Source organism: Anolis sagrei, chromosome 3 (assembly GCF_037176765.1).
Source record: "Anolis sagrei isolate rAnoSag1 chromosome 3, rAnoSag1.mat, whole genome shotgun sequence".
Taxonomy (NCBI): Eukaryota; Metazoa; Chordata; class Lepidosauria; order Squamata; family Dactyloidae; genus Anolis; species Anolis sagrei.
The window spans coordinates 19731309-19754278 of record NC_090023.1 but is presented as its reverse complement, the minus strand read 5'-3'; the positions used below and the strand labels follow the sequence as shown (position 1 = coordinate 19754278).

General features: G+C 40.9%; 1 protein-coding gene across 1 annotated transcript; it reads right to left on the bottom strand.

The window, feature by feature from the left end:
• Positions 1 to 10628: 10628 nt before the first annotated feature.
• On the bottom strand, positions 10629 to 22705 carry ANKRD49 (ankyrin repeat domain 49). Its single transcript, XM_060771097.2, has 4 exons — positions 22577 to 22705; positions 20951 to 21101; positions 14410 to 14829; positions 10629 to 11283 (listed from the first exon to the last, which is right to left on the bottom strand). The coding sequence occupies exons 3-4, from the start codon at positions 14668 to 14670 to the stop codon at positions 10822 to 10824; spliced, it is 723 nt and encodes a 240-aa protein (XP_060627080.2). The 5' UTR covers positions 14671 to 14829; positions 20951 to 21101; positions 22577 to 22705; the 3' UTR covers positions 10629 to 10821.
• Positions 22706 to 22970: the final 265 nt, after the last annotated feature.

Below are 22970 nucleotides of genomic sequence, written 5' to 3'. Positions count from 1 at the left end.
CTCCTCCTCTCCCGGGGATTTGAAGCAAGACAGAAAGGAAGAGCGGCTCTAGTTGTCTTCCATTCTAGAGGCCAATCATAGATTCATAGAGCTGGAAGAGACCTCATGCAACCCCCTGCCAAGAAGCAGGAAAATTGCATTCAAAGCATGTTGTTTGTTACGCGATCCCTCGTTGGACGAGTAAGATGGTCTTCCTTGATGACTATTTTTGTGGGTTTGTAGGTGGCTGTGGAGCCCTATTCTTGACCCGCATCTTCTCCCACAGTGAAGGCATTGGTTTCCAGGTGGAAGGCGGTTCCGGCCGGGGTGGCTTGACGTGCCTTCCTCCTGGCACGTTTCTCTCTTTCACCCTCCACTCGTGCCTCCTCGAATTCTGCAGCACTGCTGGTCACAGCTGACCTCCAGCTGGAGCGCTCAAAGGCCAGGGCTTCCCAGTTCTCAGTGTCTATGCCAGAGTTTTTGAGGTTGGCTTTGAGGCCATCTTCAAATCTCTTTTCCTGTCCACCAACATTCCATTTTCCATTCTTAAGTTCGGAGTAGAGCAACTGCTTTGGGAGACAGTGGCCGGTCCAGCGGAGTTGATGACAGAGGACCATCGCTTCAATGCTGGTGGTTTTTGCTTCTTCCAGCACGCTGACGTTTGTCCGCTTGTCTTCCCAAGAGATTTGCAGGATTTTCCGGAGGCAGCGCTGATGGAATCGTTCCAGGAGTTGCATGTGACGTCTGTAGACAGTCCACGTTTCGCAGGCATAGAGCAGGGTTGGGAGGACAATAGCTTTATAAACAAGCACCTTGGTATCCCTATGGATGTCCCGGTCCTCAAACACTCTCTGCTTCATTCAGGAAAATGCTGCACTTGCAGAGCTCAGGCGGTGTTGTATTTCGGTGTCGATGTTGACTTTGGTGGAGAGGTGGCTGCCAAGGTAGCGGAAATGGTCAACATTTTCTAATCTCACACCATTAAGTTGTATCTCTGGCACTGGGGAAGGGATGGCTGGTGACAGCTGGAACAGCACTTTGGTTTTCTCGATGTTCAGTGACAGGCCAAGCTTCGTGTATGCTTCTGCGAAGGTGTTTAGAGTGGCTTGTAGATCTTCTTCTGAATGCGCACAGATGACATTGTCATCAGCATACTGGAGTTCTATAACAGATGTTGTTGTAACCTTGGTTCTGGCTTTCAGTCTGCAGACTGAAAGCATTCAAAGCACCCCACAAATGACCATCCAGCCTCTATTTAAAACAGTAGTTCTCAATCTTCCTAATGCTGTGATCCCTTAATACAGTTCCTCATGTTGTGGTGACCCCCAACCATAAAATTATTTTCATTACTACTCTACAACTGTAATTTTGGTCCTGTTATTAATCGTAATGTAAATATCTGGCATGAAGGATGTATTTTCATTCACTGGACCAAATTTGGAACAAAGACCCGATACACCCAAATTCGAATACTGGTGGGATTTGGGGGGTGGGGGGTGGGGGAGGTTGATTCCATCACTTGGGAGTTGTAGTTGCTGGGATTTATAGTTCACCTACAATCAAAGAGCATTCTGAACTCCACCAATGATAGAATGGAACCAAACTTTGCACACAGAACTCCCATGACCAACGGAAAATTGGAAAGGTTTGGTGGGCATTGACCTTGAGTTTTGGAGTTGTAGTTCACTTACATCCAGACAGCACTGTGGACTCAAAACAATGATGAATCTAGACCAAACTTGGCATGAAAATCAATATGTCCAAATGTAAACACTGGTGGAGTTTAGGGAAAATAGACTTGACATTTGGGAGTTGTAGTTGCTGGGATTTCTTGTTCACCTACAATCAAAGAACATTCTGAACTCCACCAAGGTTAGAATTGGGCCAAACTTCCCACACAGAACTCCCATGACCAACAGAAAATACTGTTTTCTGATGGTCTTTGGCGACCCCTCTGACACCCCCTCACGACCCCTCCAGGGGTCCCGACCTCCAGGCTGAGAAACACTGATTTAAAAACTTCCAAAGAAGGAGCCTCTACCACACTCCAGGGAAGAGAGTTCCACTCCTGAACAGCTCTCACAGTCAGGAAGTTCTTCCTAATGTTCAGATGGAATCTCCTCTCTTGCAGTTTGAATCCATTGTTCTGTGTCCTAGTCTCCAAGGCAGCAGAAAACAAGCTTGCTCCCTCCTCCCTGTGACTTCCCCTCACATACTTATACATGGCTACCATGTCTCATCTCAGCCTTCTCTTCTTTGGGCTAAACATGCCCAGCTCTTTAAGCCGCTCCTCATAGGGCTTGTTCTCCAGACCCTTGAGAAGGGTGGGGTAAAAGTGTTCAAAATAAATAGTCATTTGTGTACACACATTGGTTTTTACTCTTTCATAGCTGCAGAATGGCCCAAAGCTCTACAGATGAAGCCTTCTCCATCAAGGCATCTCAAACCTATTTAATTTTATTTATCGTGGTTTTTTAAACGATTTGGGGGCACTATGTGGGAGGCAAAATCTTTAGTATGCTGTTGAACACACTTTGAGCTGTATATTTGTATGGGACTAAGGTGTGAGGGACATGTTTCGGGGTGCGGTGTTATCTGTACGCAGATGACGTCCAACTCTGTCACTCCTTCCCACCTACTACTAAGGAGGCTGTTCAGGTCCTGAACCGCTGCTTGGCCGCTGTATCGGACTGGATGAGGGTGAACAAATTGAAATTGAATCCAGATAAGACAGAGGCACTCCTGGTCAGTCGAAAGGCCGAACAGGGTATAGGGTTACAGCCTGTGTTGGACAGGGTTACACTCCCCCTGAAGACGCAGGTTCGCAGCTTGGGTGTGATCCTGGACTCTTCGCTAAGCTTGGAACCCCAGGTTTCGGCGGTGTCCAGGGGAGCATTTGCACAACTCAAACTTGTGCGCCAGCTGCGCCCGTACCTTGGGAAGTCTGATTTGGCCACGGTAGTCCACGCTCTGGTTACATCCCGGATTGATTACTGCAACGCGCTCTACGTGGGGCTGCCCTTGAAGACTGCCCGGAAGCTTCAGATGGTCCAGCGCTCGGCAGCCAGGTTGCTAACAGGAGCGGCACTCAGGGAGCATACCACTCCTCTGTTGAGCCAGCTCCACTGGCTGCCAATCCGCTACCGGGCACAATTCAAGGTGCTGGCTTTAGCCTATAAAGCCCTAAACGGTTCTGGCCCCGCTTACCTCTCCGAACGCATCTCCACCTATGAACCGACTAGAACATTAAGATCGTCTGGGGAGGCCCTGCTCTCTATCCCGCCTGCGTCACAGGCGCGTCTGGCGGGGACGAGAGACAGGGCCTTCTCAGTGGTGGCCCCTCGGCTATGGAATGCCTTGGCCGCAGACATCAGACAGGCACCTTCGTTGCTGACGTTTCGGAGAATGGTTAAGACCTGGCTTTATGAACAAGCGTTTGGCTAAGCAATGCAACCAATCAAGGAAGACGGTAAATGGAACATAGGAACGGCACAAGGACTATGAGAACGGATCTGATTCAACTGAGGCGTTATATATGTTGTTTTGTTGATTTGTCCTGTCTGATTGTTAATTGTTGTGGATCGATGTGTTGATCCTGTTGTTGCACTGTTATGTTTTAATTGCACTGTAAACCGCATTGAGTCGCCTGTCAAGGGCTGAAAAATGCGGTATAAAAGTGAAGCAAATAAATAAAAAATAAATGTTTCCAAGGAAATCTGCATAAAGCTGTGTTTTGAGTTACTGGGTTTTTTTTAAAAGCAGCGCAACATAAAACACTTTGGTGAGTAAGACTAGACCGGGCTGTGGGTGCAGCTAGTTAGTAGCCAGTTGCATTAAATCACTACTGACCGAGAGGTCATAAGTTCGAAGCTAGCCCGGGTCAGAGTGAGTTTCTGACCATCAATAGTCTAGCTTGCTGTTGATCTATGCAGGACAACGCTGGCTCTTCAGCTTAGAAATGGAGATGAGCACCAACCCCCAGTGTCAGACATGGCTAGACTTAATGCCAAGGGGAAACCTTCACCATTATCTTATCAGTTTCACAAACTTGGTGGCATAGCTTAAGATTTTTACATCCCTATCTAGTGCACCAAAGGAGAAAATAAATTCATCATGCCTGTTTTTCAAACTTCCATAACTGCATTTTCTCAAAGGACCATTTAAAAAACTTTTCGGTCATTGGTGAGAGCTCAGTTTTGCATTGTCTCCATTAACATTGGAAGCATATTTCATTTGGATATTAAAAAAACCCTCCCAAACATGCTTGTGAATGGAGGACTCCCAATGATAGCCAAACTGTGGTGCTATTCCATCTCCTCTTTCATCAATTTATTTTAAACAACAAACATCTCAGAAACAGCTGAGGAAATGGGATGGCTAGTATCTATATAAATAAAAATGTAATTTTCATTTGAAGGATTGACATAACTCAAAAACCACTGGCCAAATTAACACCAAATTTGGACACAATACACCTATCAGGCCAACAAGTGACCATCATTCATAAAAACACTGAAAAACACAGTGGAATGGACTTAAAAAGAAAAAAAATACAATGCATGTACAAAACCATAAATATATATACACACACAGACTGGGCCACAGCAATGCATGGCAGGAGATGGCTAGTATCTATATAAACAGAAATGTAATGCTCGTTTATGGGATTAACATAACTCACAAACCATTGGACCAATTGACAACAAATTTGGACACAACTATCAGGCCAACGAGTGACCATCATTCATAAAAACACTGAAAAACACAGTGGAAGAGACTTAAAAAGCCAAAAATAAAATAAAAATATACATAACAACACATGCACAAAACCACATATTTAGGTATTTATGTATTTATTTCCAGCATTTCTACCTTGTCCTTCTCAACCCCCGAAGAGGGACACAGGATGGCTAACATTTGGCACAATTTGATACCATTAAATATAACAAAGAATATAACAATTAAAGCAATAAATAGAACATTAAAACAATAAAAATATTATTAATGTCATATCACCATTCCAGCCAAATTCCATACCCAAAGCGCTATTTATGCTTGCTGTCCAAAAGCCTGGCCCCAGAACCATGACTTCAATTTCTTCCTAAAAGACAGGAGGGATGGAGCCCATCTTACCTCGTTGGGAAGCCAGTTCCACAGGTGGGGGGCTACAGCTGAGAAGTCCCTGTCTCTCGTCCCCGCCAGACTATTTGCGACGCTGGCGGGAGTGAGAGCAGGGTCTATCCGGATGATCTTAAACAGCAAGGCGGGACATGGTGAGAGATGCGTTCGGACAAGTAAGCTGGGCCAGAACCATATAGAGCTTTATAGGTCAAAACCAGCACTTTGAATTGAGTTCGGAGGTGTACTGGCAGCCAGTGGAGCTGACACAAGGGGGTGATGTGCTCCCTATATGTTGCTCCAGTTAGTAATCTGGCTGCAGCCTGTTGGACTAGTTGGAAGTTTCCGAACAGTCTTCAAAGGCAGCCCCACGTAGAGTGTGTTGCAGTAATCTATTTATATGCACAAACACACAAATATATACACATACACAAAACACATATACACAGACTGGGCCACAGCAACGCGTGGCTTGGGACGGCTAGTGTGTGTATGTAAGTATGTGTGTGTGTGTGTGTATGTATACACACACACACATATATATACATACACACACACATACACACACGCACATGCACACATATAGCTAGCTAGCCAGCATAATGTAGTAGCTTCAGTGTTGAGCCCCACAATAGGTTAAACCAGTGGTTCTCAACCTGGAGTCCCCAGATGTTTTTGGCCTACAACTCCCAGAAATCCTATCCAGTTTACCAGCTGTTGGGATTTCTGGGAGCTGAAGGCCAAAAACATCTGGGGGCCCCAGGTTGAGAACCATTGAGTTAAACCCTTGTACCAGCAGGACTGCTGATTGAAAGGTCAGCAGTTTGAATCCAGGGAGCGAGGTGAGCTCCCATCTGTTAGCTCCAGCTTTCCATGTGGGGACATGAGAGAAGCCTCCCACAGGATGGTAAAAAATCCAGACATCCTTTGGACAATGTCCTTGCAGACAGGAAATTCTCTCACACCAGAAGCGACTTGCAGTTTCTCAAGTCACTCCTGACACGGAAAAAAAAGTGTTGTATTATAACTCTGGAGACCGGGGATGGAATCCCTACTCAGCCATGGAAACACACTTGGCGATCCTGGACAAGTCATACACTCAGCATCGGAAAACCCATGAAAGGGTTGCTGTAAGTCAAAAATGATGCAAAGGTACACAATAGACATCAACCTTCAAAAACTCTGCAGGCTTCCATTGGATAGAGATGGGAAAATACTGCAGAAATAATGTGACAATTTGGCTGGTGGCATCTACATTTTGATATGTGAGTTACAGAAAGCATATGGATGGAAAAATAACCCCACTTTCCCAATGAGAGCAAAGGGAACTACAGTGACTACTTCATCACACTAGAGAATGAATCCACTTTAAATCCAGTTTCTGCTTCCTGCAGAATTCTGGGATTTGTAGTTTAGTGACACTGTTAAAGGCGTCTCCCTAAACTACAAACCCCAGAATTTTGCAGGAGGCAGAAGCCGGATTTAAAGTGGATTCATTCTCTAGTGTGATGAAGTCTCCATTAGCATCCTGAACACTGTTATCTCATCCTTGAGGTCTTTTGCAACAGAAGACCCAACCAAGTTATTGTGTTAAATATTTTATTTTCAAATAAGACTCACAGCAGAATTACAGTATACTTTTATTTCAAGTGTTACCTGTATTAAGTTCAGTTACATTCAGTTCCACTTTTCATGCAGTTTTCAAAAGTGAACAAGAATCCCACAAAGGTTTAACAAACTGTGAAGTGGACTATGACGGCATCTGTTTGACAAACCATTTCATACAATAAGAAATACTCCTTTTTTCCACCTTGATAACAATGTACTGGTGCTTGACAGCTTTTCCAAAATGGGTTGCCTCTCCAAATTGGACCTCATCTTCCGAGATTTCTCAGCACTGGATAATAGGCAGGGCTGCTGAGAGTTTCGATCCAAAATATTGGGGATTTGTTTCTAGTCCTGCAGTAGATCACTGTTTGGGTATACAAGAAATTTAAAGGTGACATTGAGTCTAGTCGTGTCGACTCTGGGGGTTGGTGCTCATCTCCATTTCTAAGCCGAAAAGCCAGTGTTGTTTGTAGACACCTCCAAGGTCATGTGGCCAGCATGACTGCATGGAGCGCCGTAACCTTCCTGCAGAAGCGGTACATATTAATCTACTCACATTTGCATGTTTTCAAACTGCTAGGTTGGCAGAAGCTGGGGCTAACAGCAGGAGCTCACCCCACTCCCTGGATTTGAACCGCCAACCTTTTGGTCAGCAAGTTCAGCGGATTGACCTGCTGCACCATCAAGGGCCCTGATGACACTAAATGTGTCATCTCTGTATTATGCATTCCTAATAGTTACAAAACTGCCTTCTTGTCACAGCTCCCAATCAAGAAATCTTGGGTAGTAGATATATATTTTGGTGTATATTCTAAGTGACAACAAAAAATAATTTTCTGGGGAAATCTCAGAATGGTAAAAAAGCTACAATTCACACTATTTGTTTGGAAATGCTGTGAGTTAAAAAGGTTTAAATTTGCAGTGGTGCCTTAAGGCAAGCCACTAGATTTGATAAGACTAAAATTACTTGGCCCCTGGTGGCTCAATGTGTTAAACCCAGAGCACGGATAAGCTCCCTCTGTCAGCTCCAGCTCCCCATGCGGGAACGTGAGAGCAGCCTCCCACAAGTATGGTAAAACTTCTAAACATCGAGGTATCCCCTGGGTAACATCCTTGCAGACAGCCAATTCTCTCACATCAGAAGCGATTTGCAATTTCTCAAGTCGCTCCTGGCATGAAAAAAAAAACTTAGCTAGCAACTCGTAAAGCTTTTATTTAGATATCCAATCTTATGTTGAGAAATTACAGTTCACTGAAACTAGCGATTAAATTATCTCATTATTGATCTATCATTATAATATGGTTAAGAAAATAGTATTTTATTGATTTTAGCCACTCTGGAATGTTTATAAATAATTCATAGAAACCGTATGTGCTGATAAGTAAACAAAACCACACCCTAGTCATTCTCAAGTATGTCAATGTAAGTAGTTTATGGACCACATTGTAATACTTCACAGATAACCACGTTTACATTCAAGAAAAGTTCCACTGACGTAAAAAAGTATTTTCATGCTTTTAAGTACAAATTCAAACAGGGACCTCAAATTATGTTCTTAAGTGTTTGAGGATGCCCTCACTTTTTCCCAGTGTACTTCAGACTTAAGTGGGTTATAATTTATAATTCTGGATTGTTATAGCAGCCACCAAGCGACTTTTTCAGAAACACCTTCAGTTTAGTAAGAACAACCATTCTACATTTATTTAAGGGATGGGTATGTTTGCTCATGTATGTTCTTATGCTATGATAACATACATACATGCAGATGACAATCTATCCCATTTCTGCCTGGGCAAACTTTCTAAGTGGATAGGGAAAAATATGCATATCCCAGGCATTGGCAAACTTGGGCCCTCCAGGTGTTTTGGACTTCCAACTCCCACAATTCCCAACAGCCTATCGGCTGTTGGGAATTGTGGGAGTTGAAGTCCAAAACACCTGGAGGGCCCAAGCTTGCCCATGCCTAGGTAAGACTTTGTATACATCAGTCATGTCAATGGATCATGTGAATAAGTCCAAAATGTTTTCAGAACTGGTAAGCCAATGTGTAAGGCAACAAACTGCTTATCGTATAGCAATGGCAAATAAGGAATCCATCTATATTTTCAAAATTAAAGCCACTGGTGGATTCTAGAATCCTACTCACGAATTCACTTCTATAGATGTTGCTAACATTTCCATGTATAGGCATCAAATATGTCTCTTAAAAAAACAAAAACAAAAGCTGACAGCACAAAGTTGTATGTTTGGAAAGTAGGCAGATCATTCAAGACAAGGCATACTGTCTTGCATTAAGGAATCTGACCATCCCACTGCACTACTAATCTTTAGCTTGGGTTGCTGTGAGTTTTCTGGCCTGTATAGCCATGTTCCGGAAGCATTCTCTTCTGACGTTTCGCCCACATCTATGTCAGAGGTTGTGAGGTCTGTTGGAAACTAGGCAAGTGAGGTAGATATATCCGTGGAATGTCCAAGGTGGGAGAAAGAACTCTTGTCTGTTCGAGGCAAGTGTGAATGTTGAACCTTGATTAGCACTGAATAGCCTTGTGGATTCAAAGCTTGGCTGATTACCTTTGTTTGGAGGTTTTAGGTGTAAATAAAGAGCAACATTCAGAAAGCAAGGGAATTCCCGAAATAATATTCTCCAATAATAATACAATATTATTGGATTATTATTAGATTATAATATTCCAATATTATTGGAATATTATTGGATTATTATTATTAATCCAATTTATTAATTGGATTTATTATTAATCCAATTATTAATCAATTTATTATTAATCCAATTATTCTCCAATAATAATCAGGGCCAGCTAACACCTCCAAACAAAGGAGTCCCCTGGGCAGCAACCAGTCAGGCTTTGAAGCTGCAAGGCCATTAAATGCTAATCAAGGTGGTCAATTGCAACATTCACACTTGACTCCAACAGACAAGAGTTCTTTCTTCCACCTTGGATATTCCACAGATATGTAAACTTCACTTGTCTAGTTTCCAACAGACCTCACAACCTCTTACCATAGATGTGGGCAAAACATCAGGAGAGAATGCTTCCGGAACATGGCCATTCAGCCTGGAAAACTCACAGCAACCTTGTGATTCTGGCCATGAAAGCCTTCTACAATACATCTTTCATGGCTTTAGTTTGCTTATTTTTTAAATAACTGAGACCATGTCATTATCCTTTGTAGAATGATAGTACTATCTAGAAACTTTGCTTTAGGAGTTGAGGTCCATCTACACCGTAGAATTAACGCAGTTTGAGTACACTAACTGCCATGGCTCTGTGTTAGCCTTTTGCGCCAAAAACAACTTGTGTGTTATCAAACTGCATTTCATAGCATTGATATGGACAGTGGGTTAAACCCCTGTGCCGGCAGGACTGAAGTCCGACAGGTCGCAAGTTCGAATCCAGGGAGAGGCGGGGGAGCTCCCTCTATCAGCTCCAACTCCTCATGCGGGGCCATGAGAGAAGCCTCCCACAAGGATGATAAAAACATCAAATCATCCGGACGTCCCCTGGGCAACGTCCTTGCAGACGGCCAATTCTCTCACACCAGAAGCGACTTGCAGTTTCTCAAGTTGCTCCTGACACGACAAAAAAATAAAAATAAATTCATAACATTGAGCCATGGCAGTTAAAGTGGTGTCAAATTGCAGATGAACCCTTATTATCTACTTTCCAAGCGTGTCTGTCATCAATTAGGTCTCATTACTTCGCCAATAATTTAAAAAGGAAGCAGTAACCAGTCTGAAATAATTTCCCTTCTCTTCTGATGGGTGATCCCATGCCCTCTTAAGAAATGGCTTATGGGAGCATTCCCATCCTGTTAATTAATTGGTGAATAGAAAAACAAACCCAGTGTACCGTGGGTTCCTCCAAAGAATTTCAAGTAAAAATGGAAATGTTTCACAAGTATAAGGGTTGTATGGCATATATATTATAAAAATAACGACATTATAACAAAATGAGGTGCCATTTCCAGCATCTCACAGAATAAAGCTATGGCAAAGAGGTGGGGGGTTGAAAAGCACCAAATTTGAGTACAGTTACAAAGTGTTTTTACAAAGGCGCAGGCAGTGTGTTTCCAACATTCAAACGCTCACAAAATTCCTAAGAATCAGACACAGAATTTGTGCAATTTTCAACAATTTCGAACAGGTAGTGATATATGTCAGTCCTTCGAGCAATATCGTACGCTGTTTCATCCAAGTTGTTTTTCAGATGCGGCTTCAAATAGCGATTCATGAGCAAGAGTTCCAGAGTTTCCTTGCTTTCCCTGTTCCCTGCAGCAAGGTGCAACGGGGTCAGCAAACCATGGGTCTGGGCATTAATATCCGCACCATGCTGAAGCAAGAACGATGCGATCTTGGTGTTGTTCCACTTACAGGCACTATGCAGAGGGGTCCAACTGTCCACTGTCAATGCATGAACATCGGCGCCATGGGCAATCAGCTCACGTACAATTTCCAAGTGTCCGTTATAGGCAGCGCGGTGGAGAGGGGTGTATTGATCTTCATCTTGGACGTTGACCGGAGCAAGATTCTGAGACAGGATCCTTTGTACAGTGTTAAGCTGTTGGGAGTGGAGAGGCAACACATTGTTTTAGGTCAAGTAGAGCACTGAGTTTTCCTATAAATGATCTAGCCTAACACTCACTGTTTATCTCAGTTCAGGTTAAAGCAGTGTTTCTCAACCTTCCAAATGCCACGACCCCAAATACAGCTCATGTTGAAGCACTGCCTGAATATCAAGCAAAAAATGGGTGCTAGAAACAATATCATACGAAATCTGACTGGCACAACCTGGGGATCACAACCAGACACAGTGAAGACATCTGCCCTTGCGCTGTGCTACTCTGCTGCTGAGTATGCATACCCAGTGTGGAACACATCTCACCACACTAAAACAGTGGATGTGGCTCTTAATGAGACATGCCGCATTATCACGGGGTGTCTGCGCCCTACACTACTGGAGAAATTACACTGCTTAGCCGGTATTGCACCACCTGACATCCGCCAGGAAGTAGCAGCCAATAGTGAAAGGACCAAGGCAGAGACATCTCCAGCTCATCCCCTGTTTGGGTATCAGCCAGCACGTCAACAGCTTAAATCAAGAAATAGTTTTCTAAGATCTACAGAGACACTCGCTGGAACTCCCCAGCAAGCAAGAGTCCAAAAGTGGCAGGCTCAAACCCAGAGCCTTGATCAATGCCTGATACCAAATGAGAGACTCCACCCTGGGCACACAGAAGACTGGGCAACTTGGAAGGCACTGAACAGACTGTGCTCTGGCACTACGAGATGCAGAGCCAACCTTAAGAAATGGGGCCACAAAGTGAAATCCACGACATGCGAGTGTGAAGAAGAGCAAACTACAGACCACCTGCTGCAATGCAACCTGAGCCCTGCTACATGCACAATGGAGGACCTTCTTGTGGCAACACCAGAGGCACTCCAAGTGGCCAGATATTGGTCAAAGGACATTTAATCAACTACCAAGCTTGCAAACTCTGTGTTTTTGTATGTTTGTTCTGTTAAAAAATGTAATACAACTGTTGGTTGCCTGACACGATAAATAAATAATGTTGTGGTGACCCTCAACCATAACATTATCGTTGCTATTTCAGAACTGTAATTTTGTTCCTGTTAGAAATTGTAATGTAAATGTATTTTCATCCACTGGACCAAATTTGGCACAAAGACCCAATACGCCCAAATTTGAATACTGGTGGGGCTGGGCAGGGGGATTGGTTTTCTCACTTGGGAATTGTAGTTGTTGGGATATATAGTTCACCTACAATTAAAGCGCACTCTGAACTCCACCAATGATGGAATTGAACCAAACTTGGCAAACACGACTTCATGACCGACATTAAATACTGGAAGGGTTTGGTGGGCATTAACCTTGAGTTTGGGAGTTGTAATTCACCTACATCCAAAGACCACTGTGGACTCAAACAATGATGGATGTGGACCAAACTTGGCACAAATACTCAATATGCCCAAATGTGAATACTGGTGGAGTTTGGGGGAAAATAGACCTTGACATTGGGGAGTTGTAGTTGCTGGAATTTATAGTTAACCTACAATCAAAAAGCATTCTGAACTCCCACCAATGATGGAACTGAATGAAACTTAGCAAACACAACTCCATGACCGACATAAAATAGTAGAAGGGTTTGGTGGGCATTGATCTTGAGTTTGGGAGTTGTCGTTTACCTACATCCAAAGACCATTGTGGACTCAAAACAATGATGGATCTGGACCAAACTTGGCATGGATACTCAATATGGCCAAATGTGAACACTTGTGGAGTTTGGGAAAAATAGACCTTAATATTTGGGAGTTGTAGTTGCTGGGATTTATAGTTCTCCTACCATCAAAGACTATTCTGAACCCCACCAACAATAGAATTGGGCCAAACTTCCCTCACAGAACCCTCATGACCAAAACAAAACCATGTTTTCTGATGGTCTTTGGCAACCCCTCTGACACCCCCTAACAACCCCCTCAGGGGTCCTGACCCCCAAGTTGAGAAAGGCTGGGTTAAAGAGTTTCATTCCAACCATCCCAATACATTTGTGGATCTGATTATTCTTGAATTTGATTTTTTAAAAGTTCTCTCTAGGTTCTCCAATGTGATTATTATACATATTAATAATGTTATTTAGATTTATTATATTTATTTATTAACGTCATTTATCTCCCACCCTTTTCTACCCCAAAGGAGATTCAGAGCAGCATTATAAATTAGGCAGCATATTCAATGCAAAACATAAACATACAATACAATACACATTTATATTAAAACCAAACATCAAAACTATGCAATTATTAAAATCATGTCAACTGGCATCATCATATGAAGCCATTCCATTGGTCCATTCACTGGGTTGTTGTAGGTTTTTTCGGGCTATATGGCCATGTTCTAGAGGCATTCTCTCCTGACATTTTGCCTGCATCTATGGCAAGCATCCTCAGAGGTAGAGAGAGACCTCACTACCTCTGAGGATGCTTGCCATAGATGCAGGTGAAACGCCAGGAGAGAATGCCTCTAGAACATGGCCATATAGCCCGAAAAAACCTATAACATCCCAGTGATTCCGGCCATGAAAGCCTTCGACAATACATGGTCCATTCACTGTTCCTTATTCTCTTGTTGCATTAAAAAAAACTTGCTATCTGAAAGCTTGGTCACATGCTTTTCTTCCTGAAGGTCAGGAGGGAGGGGGTGCTCTAATTTCACTAGGGAGAGAGTCCTACAGCCAAGGGGCCACCACTGAGAAGGCCCTGTCTCTTGTCCCCACTAATCCTGCTTGCGGAGGAGGCGGGACTGAGAGCAGGGCCTCCCCAGAAGAACCTCCTAGCTGGCTCATAGAAGGAGATACGTTCGGGCAGGTAAGCTGGGCTGCTTTAGGGCTTTATAGGCTAAAGCCAGCCCTTTGAATTGTGCTCAGTACCAGACCGGCAGCCAGTGGAGCAGACGCAACATAGCGGTTGTGTGCTCCCTATATATAGGATGGGATACAAAAGTTCTAAATAAATATATATATATTAAAAACAACTCACAGCAACCTGGTGTTTCTGGCCATGAAAGCCTTCGACAACACATATTCTCTATTACTGCTCTATATCACACAAAGCAGTCTGGCTTGCTGTTTTGACATAGAACCCACAGTCCCAGTTATGAACACCTTACCCTATTTTTTTCAGCTGCCCAAAGAAGCAGCTTATCTGGGCTGCTTTCCAGTTTTTTCTCTTGCGCTTGGTACCATTCTTCTGTTTTTTCTTCCTGATCTTCCTCGTCGGAATCTCCAGACCACAGGCTTTGTGTTCCTGTCGGGATTAGATGCCTGTGGGTTTCCAACAATTCCAGCTGGTTAAAGCTCTCAGGGAAGTCTTTGAAATCTTTTGCTTCCTCCTCGGTGTTCTTGTCAGTCGATCTGCCACCTTCGTTCATTTTGCAGACTTAAGTACCCAAGTGCCCAATACAGCGATATTATTTCCACTTTCTCGGGCTCATCTCAGTCTCTTTTCTCTAGTGGACTTCCAACACATACACGACGACTAATAAGCAGCGAAAGAAGAAGTGCGCAGACAGCAGCAAAATCATGAGAACCTTTGGAGAGAAAAGGCAAAAACAGGTTAAATACCCAACTGGGTCAAAAGAAGAGAAAGACTGCTTTGGCTCTCATAAGAGCCTTACACCTCTTACAAAAGGACAAATGAAACAAACTTGGTATTGTGTAAGAATATCTCTGATGACATTTTTCTTTCTATGGGGGAAGAGTGAAGATAAGTTTCACCTGTTTTAATATTAAATAAATAAATCTATATAAATAAAAATGTAATGTTCGTTTGTGGGATTAACGTAATTCAAAAACCACTTGACGAATTGACACCAAATTTGGACACAAGACACCTAACAGTCCAACGAGTGTCCATCACCCATTAACACACACACACATGTACACACACACACACAAACCCCAGCAGAACAGACTTAAAAAAACACCAAAATACACCATATATACATATACACATACACTCATATACATATTCACATGCACACACATACCCACACATACATACATATATACACACAAATATGCTAATGGACAAGCACACACAAATACACAATATGCATGTACACATATAAACACACAAATACACAAATATATACACACATATACACACACACAAATATACACCCATATATATATATATATACACACACATGCAAAAACACATATAAAAATATATATACACACATATACACAATATGCATGTACACATATAAACACAAACATATACACGCACACACATATATATACACCCACACAAACACACATCTATACACAAATATACACACACACACATACATACATACACACACAAAACACATATACACAGACTGAGCTGCAGCAACGCGTAGCAGGGGACGGCTAGTAAATAAATAATAATAAAACTTTATTTATATTCCATTCTATCTCCCCAAAGGGACTCAGGACGGATTCCAAACATAAAAGGCAAACATTCAATGCCCGAATACAACTATACATCCATACTAACAAAATTTATACAACCCAACATATAGTGAAGATAAGTTTCACCTGTTTAATAATAATAATAATAATAATAATAATAATAATAATAATATAAAACTTTATTTATATTCCGCTCTATCTCCCCATCATTTTTTCCAAAAGGTTATGATTTCTAACAAGGCCATGCCTTTCCAAAAATCACAATTTCTCCAATATTAATTGTTTCTGTGGATGCAGATACAGAGGGCCATCTTGCCTTTCTCTCCCAACATACTACTACTACTACAACTACTAATATTAAACTTTATTTATACCCCGCCACCATCTCCCCGATGGGGACTCGGAGCGGCTTACATGGGGCCAAGCCCAAACAACATACTACATTAGAATAAAACCAAAACATAAACAACAAGCAACATCATCAAAATTACATAGGAAAAAATTACAATAAACAAAAACAGAGTTGCTCATGTACTCGTGTAAAAGTCTGGCTATTTCAGGGGAATAAACCAACCCCTAAAACCTCGGTTGACTTATCCATAACAATAATGATGATAATAATAATAACTACTTTATTTGTATACCACTCTATCTCCCCGAGGGGACGCAGGGTTGTTTCCAACAGGCAAAACATTCAATTGCCAAACAAAACCATACAGAAAATATGTTTCAGTCTGTACCCAAGCCATATTGCATTTTACAGGTCATAAAGAACATTCTGAATCATCAATGAACTAATAGACAGCGAAGCTAATGCAACAAGGGGCTTTATATGCTCCATGTAACCAGTCACATCTTACCATAGCTTGAATTCATTATCAGTGAAAATAAATGTAGAACCACTTAAAGAACAATAGCTCCAGGTGATTGTTACATAACCAATTGAAAAAAAGAACATGCTCTGCATGAAAAGAGATTCAGATTCTGTTCTCAATGTCTCAGCTTCCGCCTGGGAAAGGCTCCTGCTGAAAACCTTGGAGAATTTTCTGTACTCTGTCAAAACATCCAGTGAGAAGGTAGATTCTGAATTTTCTACAAGACTACTATTTTTCTGCATTGCCCCTCTTCATCTTGTACATGGATGCCCTTGGGGGTGCAATGGGTTAAACCAGTGGTTCTCAACCTGTGGGTCCCCAGGTGTTTTGGCCTACAACTCCCAGAAATCCCAGCCAGTTTACCAGCTGTTAGGATTTCTGGGAGTTGAAGGCCAAAACATCTGGGGACCCACAGGTTGAGAACCACTGGGTTAAACCCTTCTGCTGGCAGAACTACTGACTGACAGGTCAGACAGAGATTCAAATCTGGAGAGAGCAGGTTGAGCTCCCTCTGACAGCTCCAGCTTCCCATGTGGGGACATGAAAGAAGCTTCCTACAAGGATGGGTAAAACATCAAACATCCAGGCACCCCCTGGGCAACATCCTTACAGACAGCCAATTCTCTCACTTCAGAAGTGACTTACAGTTTTTCAAGTCGCTTCTGACACACACAAAAAAAGCTTCCCATGCGGAAACAAGAAATAAGCTTCCCACGTGATAGTAAAACATCTGGGCATCCCTTGAGCGACGTCTCTGCAGGCAGCCAATTCTTTCACACCAGAAGCAATTTGCAGTTTCTCAAGTCACTCCTGACATGAAAAAAAAACTTGTACATATTTTGAGTAAAAGCTGTAGCTCTGTACATAAAGAGCATGCAAGAGGTTACATTCCTGAGGTGCTTCCACTATGCATCTGGTCGCTTCTGGATGTGGTGCTAGAAACAATATCTTACGAAAGCTGACTGGCACAACCTGGGGATCACAACCAGATACAGTGAAGACATTGGCCCTTGCGCTGTGCTACTCTGCTGCATGCCCAGTGTGGAACACATCTCACCACGCTAAAACAGTAGGCTCTTAATGAAACATGCCGCATTATCACGAGGTGTCTGCACCCTACACCACTGGAGAAATTACACTGCTTAGCCGGTATTGCACCACCTGACATCCGCCGGGAAGTAGCAGCCAATAGTGAAAGGACCAAGGCAGAGACATCTCCAGCTCATCCCCTGTTTGGGTATCAGCCAGCACGTCAACGACTTAAATCAAGACATAGTTTTCTAAGATCTACAGAGACACTCGCTGGAACACCTCGAGAGTCCAAAAGTGGCAGGCTCAAACCCAGAACCTCAACCAATGGCTGATACCAAATGAGAGACTCCCCCCTGGGCACACAGAAAGCTGGGTGACTTGGAAGGCGCTGAACAGACTGCGCTCTGGCACCACGAGATTCAGAGCCAACCTTAAGAAATGGGGCTACAAAGTGGAATCCACGACATGCGAGTGTGGAGAAGAGCAAACTACAGATCACGTGCTGCAATGCAACCTGAGCCCTGCCACATGCACAATGGAGGACCTTCTTATAGTAACACCAGAGGCACTCCAAGTGGCCAGATACTGATCAAAGGACAACTACCAAGCTTGCAAACTTTGTGTTTTGTCTGTTTGTTTGTTAAAAAAAAGTTTGGTTTGCTCCTGACACGATAAATAAATAAAATCTATTATGCAGAATTATTATTATTAATAATAATAATAATAATGATAATAATAATCTTTATTTATACCCCGTCACCATCTCCCCAATGGGGACTCAGGGTGGCTAACACGAGGCCAAGCCCTTCTAAAAATACAATACAGCACAGTAAAATGCAAAATACAAGACAAAATACATTACAAAATAAATAAAAGTAAATTACAATAACAAAATATAATAGTAAAAGACATTCACACAATATAAAATCAAATAGGATGGGCAGGCCAAATGGACAAGATAAAATCATAGAACCTGGTTTGCCTTCTTCCAATCTGGCTTCTTTTCTAGTAGATTTTATTGTATTAACTCAATGTTTTAATTATTTATCATTACTGTTTGTTGTGTATTTCATTGTGTTTAATTGTATGCATCGAATATGTGCCGGCTGGAATCAGCCCTGAGTCCCTCACTAGGGGGTTGAGAAGGATGGGGTAAAAATACCCGAAATAATAAATAACTAAATAACCCTGGGTGGGGTAAAATATGCAAATGAGGGGGCCAAGAAAATTAAACAGTGGGGACTTTAGCATTCTCTGCCAAAAGTCCCCATTAACAGTGGGGACTGTTAAGTGATACCACTTTACTGGTCATGGTTTAATGCAAATCTGGGAGTTGTAGTTTGAGGAAGCATCAGCACCTTTTGGTAGAGAATGCTAAAGACCTTGTAAAACCTCAACTCCCATGATTTCACAGCATTGAGCTATGGCAGCTACAGTGGCATCTGACTGCATTCATTCTATAGTGTAAATGCACCTCTGGTTTGCCTTCTTCCAATCTGTGTAGACAGTGCCCTGCTAGAAGGTTAAACCTGGTACGAACTACCATCTTATTACTTATTCTGCACATACAGACTTGGGTGTGGAGGAGATTGGAGGCATGCTTTACATACATAAGATCTCAGGCTCTCCTCTGCCATCTCCAGTAAACCTAGGAAAAATATAGAAAAAAGCCTGGAGAGGCACTATAAGTCAAAGCAGACAACACTAAGAAAGAAGGATTGACCCTTGTAGTAAACATTACTTACACCCAATGCTTATCAATCTACATAGACAAGTCTACATGGCGTCCACCCAACACAGCATTGCCCAAACGCGAATTAAGGAACATGAAAGGTACTGCAGACTAATTCAACCCGAGAAGTCAGTCATAGCAGAGCACTTGATGAACCAAACTGAACACAGCATATTATTTGAGAACACAGAAATGCTGGACCTCTCTAACAACCACCATGTCAGGCTACACAGAGAAGCCATTGAAATCCACAAGCATGTGGACAATTTCAACACAAAGGAGGAAACCATGAAAATGAACAAAATCTGGCTACTTGTATTAAAAAACTTCAAAATCAGGGCAGTAAATAAAGAACACTAAAAAACAGGGGAATTCCAGACAGGAAACAATCAGGGCCAGCTAACACCTCCCAACAAAGGATCCCCCAGGCAGGAGGCACCCAGGCTTTGAAGTTGCAAGGCTATTCAATGCTAATCAAGCTGGCTAACTGCAACATTCAGCTTGCTTCCAGCACTTCTTTCTCCAACCCTGGACATTCCACAGATATATAGATCCCATTTCTCTAGTTTCCAACAGACCTCACAACCTCTGAGGATACCTGCCATAGATGTGGGTGAAATATAATGTAAGATAATATATTGCATATACATATAATATTTATAATTATATCCTTATATTACATGTAATATTATTAATAATATTACAATATAATGGTATAGTACAATATAGTAATATTTAATACTGATATTGTACTATGCTAATAGTATGATATATTGTATGTATATACAGTGGGTAATTGTAGGTTTTTTCAGGCTATATGGCCGTGGTCTAGAGGCATTCTCTCCTGATGTTTCGCCTGCATCTATGGCAAGCATCCTCAGAGGTAGTGAGGTCTGTTGGAACTAGGAAAATGGGTTTATACCCTTTTAAAAACCTTTTTCCTACTTCCAACAGACCTCACTACCTCTGAGGATGCTTGCCTTAGATGCAGGCGAAACAGCAGGAGAGAATGCCTCTAGAACATGGCCATATAGCCTGAAAAAACCTACAACAACCCAGCAATTCCAGCCATGAAAGCCTTCGACAATACATATGTATATATATCTTGTAAGCCGCCCTGAGTCCCCTTCGGGATGAGAAGGGCAGCATATAAATGTTGCAAATAAATAAATAAATAAACTTCAGAAGAGAATGCTTCTGGAACACGGCCATACAGCCCGGAAAACTCATAGCAACCCACCTTATTAGAATTTTCAAGAATTTCTCTTACTTAACTTAGTGGGCTCTAAGGCTGCATGAACACTGTAGAATCAGTGCAGTTTGATGTTGCCATGGCTCTATGCATTTGTAGTGTAGTGAGACACCTCAATTCTTTAGCAGGGGGGATGAAGGACGTTGTAAAATGACAAACCCCAGGCTTCCATGGCATTGAGCCATGGAAGTTAAAGTGGCGTCAAACTGCATTAAGTCTACAGTGTAGATGCACCCTAAGATAAACATATGCACGAATGGGATAAAAATAAACGTGTATGACAGATAAATAATAACAATAATAACAACAATGAATCATAGTAATAAATCAAGTCTGTAATGATAATAACAAAAATGCCTTACCTGAATAGGAACAATAGCAGCTTCAAGATCTCTTCCAAAGGTTTGGGAATCTTGTCAATCCTTATTATGGAACCAAAAGCAACCGAATCCTCGCCTTGTTTAGAAAATTACATTCGGGCTTCGTCGTCTGTCAACAATTCCATCACATCTCCTTTGAAGATCAATCAAATTCCAAGAATAATTATACAGAAAGATGCTTGTGGCATGATATATACTGTACACCATACAAACATGCTACGAATATTATTATAATATTAAATATATTGTGCATATATAAAATATATAGATATATGTGTATTTAAATGTACTATAAATATATTATACATATATTACAATACATTATAATATTAAATGTATTCTGCACATATAAAATATATAGATATATGTGTATTTCAATGTGCTATAAATATATTAAACATCACAAATATTCCCCCTCTTTCGATGTAACTTTATAATATTCTAATAAAAATCATTTTAAAAATATATTAAACATATATTACAGTATATTATAGTAAATATATTGTGCACATATAAAATGTATAGATATATGTGTATTTCAATGTGCTATAAATATATTACAATATATTAAAATATTAAATATATTGTGCAAATATAAAATATAGAGATATATGTGTATGTCAATGTGCTATAAATATATTATACATATATTACAATATATTATAATATTAAATATATTGTGTACATATAAAATAAATATATTTGTATTTCAATGCGTTATAAATATATTATACATATATTACATTATAATAATAAATATATTGTGCACATAAAATATATAAATACATTTGTATTTCAATGTGTTATAAATATTATATATATATGTTACACATATATTATAATATTAAATATATTCTGCACATATAAAATGTACAGATATGTGTATTTCAATGTGATATAAATATATTATACACATATTACAATAAATTATAATATTAAATACATTGTGCACATATAAAATATATCGGTATATGTGTGTTTCAATGTGCTATAAATATATTATACATATATTACATTGTAATATTAAATATACTGTGCACATAATATATATATATATATATTTGTATTTCAATGTGTTATAAATATTATATATATATATGTTACACATATATTATAATATTAAATATATTCTGCACATATAAAATATATAGATATATGTGTATTTAAATGTGCTATAAATATATTATACATATAATATTAAATATATTGTGCACATATAAATTGTATAGATATCTGTGCATTTCAATGTGCTATAAATATATTACACATATATTACAATATATTATAATATTAAGTATATTGTGCACATGTAAAATATATAGATGTGTATTTTCAATGTACTATAAATGTACTATACATATATTACACATATATTATATTATTAAATATATTCTGCACATATAAAATATATAGATAAGTGTATTTCAATGTGATATAAATATATTATAAATATATTACACATATATTATAATATTAAATTTATTATACATATATATGTCATGTATAGCCATACAAATATATTCATTCATTCCAAATATATCTATATCTATATAATATATATATAATCAGATAGAATACACTGAAATATTATTCAATATTCATACATACATCTAAGTAATACAGATATTATCTTCTCAATGGCAGGGAGAGATTGCACACACACTGTGTTGGAGCCATAAGCACGCCTAAGATGCGCGCGCATCCTACCTCTTGGCCAAAAGACCCGGATGTCGTCGCCCCCCCTCCCTCGGCAGGCTGAGGGCCCTCGCGAGGCCACGCCCCTTTACAAATGAGTGGGCGGGGCCAAGAATCTGTCCAGCGGGACCCTTTCGTCCCCTTCTTCTCAGACTTCTGGTCTTCTTTGCTCCTCTAGCTCCCCCCTCCCTTTCGGGGATGTGTCTACGCATGCGTAGTGGGATTTGCCTGCAGTTTTTTTCCCCCCCCCCCACCCGATAGGTTTGGAGAGAGAGAGAGAGCGTGAAGGAAAGGGACTGAGGTATCG

Coding starts and splice junctions, on each gene's coding strand:
- ANKRD49 (XM_060771097.2), bottom strand. CDS start 14,670: ATGAACGAAGGTGGCAGATCGACTGACAAGAACACCGAGGAGGAAGCA. Junction 11,284..14,409: donor GGGCAGCTGAAAAAAATAGG/GTAAGGTGTTCA, acceptor CACTCCCAACAG/CTTAACACTGTACAAAGGAT.